The 5631-nt window shown below is 40.2% G+C and overlaps 1 protein-coding gene across 1 annotated transcript; it reads right to left on the bottom strand.

Annotated features, from left to right (window-relative positions):
- Positions 1-571: 571 nt before the first annotated feature.
- Positions 572-4372, bottom strand: LOC138567733 (uncharacterized). The gene is made up of 7 exons (XM_069646211.1): positions 4122-4372; positions 2974-3839; positions 2577-2657; positions 2350-2488; positions 1871-2034; positions 1098-1344; positions 572-711 (listed from the first exon to the last, which is right to left on the bottom strand). Exons 1-7 carry the CDS (start codon positions 4309-4311, stop codon positions 572-574), a joined length of 1827 nt encoding a protein of 608 aa, XP_069502312.1. The 5' UTR covers positions 4312-4372.
- Between the last annotated feature and the right edge of the window lie 1259 nt (positions 4373-5631).

The raw sequence follows: 5631 nt of genomic DNA, 5'->3' as shown, positions 1-5631 counted from the left end.
GGATTACCACAGGATGTATCCCTTTTGAGTAACATTGGTGGCATTACTTTACAATGACTCTAGTTAGACTTCTGGATAGTGTACTGGCAAAAGAAAATCTTGCAGCTGTCACTTTTCATCTTTGCTAGAGCACCCGTTAACCAAGTTCGCCGATTTAGTGCACACAACTACAACCCCCATATCACAAACCAACTCCCCCATTTCAATTCTCACCTCTAGACAACATGGCCTCACACCCCATAAAAGTCCCACAGTTCCAAAGCACTACACCAAAATACACACTTCCAGCTACCTAAACAGCATCTGTTAAAGGTCTACCAGCATGACAGACTTCCGCCAGTCACTACACCCAATAACCCTAAGAGCAGCTAATTATTACCGAGTTCATACTGTGATAGTAAAATTCTGCAGCTATAAATTGTTGATATTTTAATATTGTATTGTTCTGGCTATAAGATATCTTCAATCAAACATAGGCTCAGAAAGTGTACAACTTATTTTATTCAACAAATTCAGTTTAACGGCATAGCTCCATAAGAATAAATAGGTTTACAAAAATACAAACAAGCAATCATTGATCCTGCATTTCAAAAGGTGGAGTCTTTTCTAGGCCTCTTCTGGCATTGCAAATTTTGGTAGCAAGCTTCCTCCTTATTACTCGGCAGTCCATAGTAGGCCAGCTGTTAGCCTTGCAGACAGATCTCAAAAATTCTACAAAAAGTAAAAAAATAAAAAAGGATATATGAATAAAAATGGACACCCGAATAGGCACTGTTAAATTCCTTATTGCAGAATACATACCAGATTAACTAAATGTTAAAATGTCAACTTACAATTGCGTCACTACATTTAAATGCATTTGTACACAAAGGATGAAACAGGCTTAAAAGATAGATTTGAACTGAACATGAATAATGGTTTTCTGTGGCTGCAGAAGATTTATGGTCTTTAGTGGAGCAATATTGATTTATATCACACAGTTAGAAATAGAATGCATAAGTGGAAATGTACAGTTTTCAAAACCAATACAACTAATACGTCAAAGTGATGATTAAGCATAAGCTTCGGAAAAAGAATGAGACTTTTCAATGATCAACCGTGCAAAGCATCAACCTTTTCTACATCAAGGACATCACTCCCAGCTCTGGCTGTTGTTACTCCTTTAGCAGAAGCAAACTCATTCTGTGAAAAGAGAAGCTCGCTGACCCCATTCAAAAGGAAGCTTGCACCATCTCGAGCAGCTTTAGCCCCCTCCAAAAGTCTGTAGAGCTCTCGCTTTGGCACAATTATACCGCTAAATCTGGTGGGGTCATTGGCATCCGTAACCAGCTGTTGCATATCAGCCTGGAAATATAGCACAATATATAATATTAACACAAATTATCATGACATGCAAGTACACATTGTATTATAAACATGGTGAGGTGAATTTCCTGCATACGAAATGTGACCCCTAAACAGTTGGATTGATATCAATCCTAACATTTTTACTTAATCAAGGACACCTTCAGCTGCCTTCTAGGCTTGCACTTTGGCCGCCATGGCACAATATGAATTAATAACTGTAGGAGAACAATGTTTCACTGCTAGGATACATTATATATTATATATGGCGTGGTTGCTGGTGAATAGCAGGAGAGTAGATGCACAAAATATAGTGGGCTGCACACATTTCAAATACAGCCATGCCTACAACTATGGTGCAAATATCCATCATCTAGGTGATATTTTTTAAGCTATAAATGAAAAAATGGGCCTGGCCAGAATCTATGCAGAATATTGCTTCTTAATTTATATGCACACAAAGATTTGGTTATACACTAAGATTAAGGAATAGAAACAGGTTATAAAAGAGATGAAAAAGTGTCACCTTCTGTTGTGTGGATGATCTAGTGTCCATTTCAAACAACTTCTCTGCTGATTCTGGGAATGCTGCTGATTCCGGGAATGAATTGGTCCTGGTCTGAGCTGCCAGTGATGCCTGCAAATGATGCATTGCCAACTTACTGTGTCTTTGCGTGGCTTGTAACTGTTCTACAATAAAATAAAAATAAAACAGTTAAAAGGCATGTACTCTTTGTCATCACAAACTAAAACAGTGGATGAGGGGTGATTGGGCCAACATCAGCATTATTACTCAAAGTTACAAATATTGCGAACAGTGTTACGCAGATGAATGAAATCTCGGATGGAAAGTGGAAGGTAGAGCTGTACTTTAGCCCAGTCCACCTTCCCTCCAAGCTGTTTTCGCTGCTTCAACCTCTGATGTACTGTTAGGAGGCGCTAGCCTTATCGATTGGTTACTAGATATTGGGTTACTGGATATTGGTCAATGACTGGACTAGTTACCTTTTAAGCAATGGTTCTCTGCACGTAGAGATCTTATTTCTGCCAGTAATTGGGCTGGATCTTCAGTGTGAGCATTAGGACAATCCGATGAATAAGAATTATTTTCATTCACTAAAGACAACAAATTATACACCATTTCCTTGGGGATAAACAAAAAAACAAAATTAGGAATACAAAATTGTAGCATTGACAACTGGGCTATTAAAGAAAATATTGTAGGTGTATACCCTAGTGTCAAAAGGTTGCATTTCTCCATTTCCAAAGTCCATTGATTCATCAGGATGTTGCAGGTCAGACAAAAATGAAGCCTGAAAAGTAAAGCATTGCCAAATAAACAAGCTATGTATGATCTGCTTCGAACAAACATTGTCTTGACGTCATTTATTCATGCTCCAAATCAATACCATTAGTATTTTAAAGTGTTATTGTTTATCTTCAAAGTTGTTAGTCTATGTACTATATGGAGACAAAGAAACCAATAGCCTAAGATGTGGATCATTATTAGCACAGGAATGAGTTAAGCCCTATGTAAATTCAGTGGACTGACTAATAAGTCAAGGTCACGTTGCTAATGTGTGGGGAGTTTCATAGGAGTCAACTATTGCATGCATAATGTTTACTTACATGTGGGCTTTCATCCGCACAAACAATAGGGCCTGCATCTTGGGGTGCATGCTGTACATCCACATCAATCCTGGATACATTGTAGTTAGGGTTTTTTAGAGGAGTTGAAACAGCTTGTTTCGGGCAGGTAAACAGTATTTTCTGCATTTTCCCTTCACATGGTGATACACTGCTTTTTCGGTCACTAGTGGGGACTGACACTGCAGCCAAACTCTGTTTTGAGGATGTTCCCAATTCCGCTGTTTTTAAAGACTGTAGTCTGAATGATTGAGCAGGTTTGTGTGCACGTGTGGGTGTCAACTCGCTGTCTAAACAGGCATGACTGTCATTCTGCAACAAGGACACACTATTTAGAAGACGTGGGGATAGAGTTAAGCATGTCAAACTAGATCTATCCGACAAAATATTTGCAGCCGACAATTCACTGTTATTTGATAGTCCATTTAGTGGTTGTTGCGCAGCGTCTTTATATTGTCCAGGTGAAGCAACAGAGGTGGGCTCTGAGGAAGGAATGAAAGAATGAAGAACACTAGCCATCCCTGCCAAAAGAGTTAGGTTCTCCAGTTTTTGTGACTGTAGTTGTGAACAGGCCTTACTAAGTTTGGGAGCAGTCACTTTCCTCCCATCAGCTTTTACTAAATAATTCTCTTTGTTTTCTTTTGTTTTTTTCACTGGATGTTCTTCTTGCAGTTCACGCAACACTCTTTTAAATTTTCCAGCACTTCCCCGATTGCCCGAATCCACCAGTAGCTCCTTTTCCTCTTCTGCCTTCCTTTTTAAGGCCTGAATCAGTCCCTCTGCATCACCGCAATAGTCTTTAATTATTTCTTCAAATGTTTTTTGTGTCTTGATACACTGTTTCTTGACTGCAGGTATGAAAAAGGCAAGTTAAAACCTCAAGCGAAAATTTCAAAATGTGACTATCTACACAACCAAAGTGTCAGAACCATGTTGTGCATCTATACTTTATACATTAGACTTACTCTAGAGGAAGTAGAGATGCTGTGAAAGAGTGGTGGGCATTGTGCAGCACTCATCTGTATGTTAGAAAAAAAGGGGATGCCTCACTGTAGGGACGTTAGATGTACCCTCCTCCCGAAACATCAAATGGAGGGAAACAGAGGGAAATACATATATACTTTGCTTACCTGCCGATTGGAAAAGCACTACCGCTTTGAAATCCCTTTCTTCACGTATTTCTTTTCCACTTTCATGAAGACCCTCTACCAGCCATTTACAAATCACTTCACCAGGAATTGCCAATGGCTCAAATTCCCCATCCTTTCGAATACAGAGAGAGTTGTCGCAATCAAAGAAAAGCACATTAAAGAGGGCCATGGTTTGAATTATTACCTAAAAGACGAAAAATAAATACATTTAGTGTGCTCAAAGTATTTTTGTGAAACTATTCTGTACAGGATCATTCATTTATGGTCCCCTTACTATGGACATGTTCCTGCCTGAAGTGTCCCCATTTGTGATTGAAGCTAGTATCCTAATATGCAGCACCTGAATGACCCGCTGTGTCCTCATTGCAACATGACTTGCATTGGAACCAACATCATTAACTTTACAAATACGTTCTTGCCATTTTTTACACTATCCTGCATTTAGCCCATCTCTGTTAGTGAGCCAGATCCTGCATTTAGCCCATCTCTGTTAGTGAGCCAGATCCTGCATTTAGCCCATCTCTGTTAGTGCGCCAGATCCTGCATTTAGCCCATCTGGGTTAGGAAGCCAGATCTTACATTCAGCCCATCTGTGCTAGTGAGCTATTTCTCACTAGAGGGAACACATCACCCCTGGAGGCACCATATGGGACTCATTTAGTCAGGACAGCGCAGGTATCAAAGGTGCTGCCGCTAAATAACCATGCTAAAAACTCACCCTTCTGCATACACCTTCTCAAACACTGAATATTCAGATTCAACTGTAAGAATTACTGGTGTCCACTTAATAAGATTCTGCACTTTACTTTGTCTACTGTAGCTGAAAATGGCCTATGAATGGTATATGAAGTAACACCTGCAATCTAAAGACCACATATCCCCACATAATTCCATGACCTCACAACCTTCATGCCGATGTTTGGTTTGTGTAAGAGAACAGAACACACATTCAAGCGGTAGTCTTGACAAATCACATACAATGAGACAAAATCCTCATAGTCTTGCCCAACACCACATGGCAGCTACCAACCGAAAAACACCTACGCTCGGCGAACAGTGTTCCTGAGTTTAACCACAGCAAGTAAGGCCAGCACACAGGTGTGAGAACAGAGAGTAAGCTCACCTCTAAAATAGATTTGGAGTACTTTCAAGAAGGGAGACCTTCGACCAGAAGAGCAGCACATAATGGAAGGAGAAACTATGGACGCAAAGTGGCATGTGGAAAGAAAGCTTCAAGAAGTATTAGGCCACACGGTGGGGTGGAGAGAAAGTGTAACAGTGATGTGTGTGTGCAAGGTTAAGAATGAGAGGCATGGCCAGATGGGGTTCTAGGAAGGAGTGTGACAGCATGTAGGGTTGAGCGAGAGACCTGTGCATACTAGGAGCGGCAATTAAAACTCTGCTCTATTCCAGCAACATAATTGCATGAACATGAACAGGTAGCCAATCCCAGTGTTTGGTTTCCGCATTGTAAACACATTCCTGGATC

Source organism: Ambystoma mexicanum, chromosome 2p, assembly GCF_040938575.1.
Source record: "Ambystoma mexicanum isolate Mex_15411 chromosome 2p, UKY_AmexF1_1, whole genome shotgun sequence".
NCBI classification, from domain to species: Eukaryota; Metazoa; Chordata; class Amphibia; order Caudata; family Ambystomatidae; genus Ambystoma; species Ambystoma mexicanum.
This window is presented reverse-complemented; position numbering and strand designations above follow the sequence as displayed.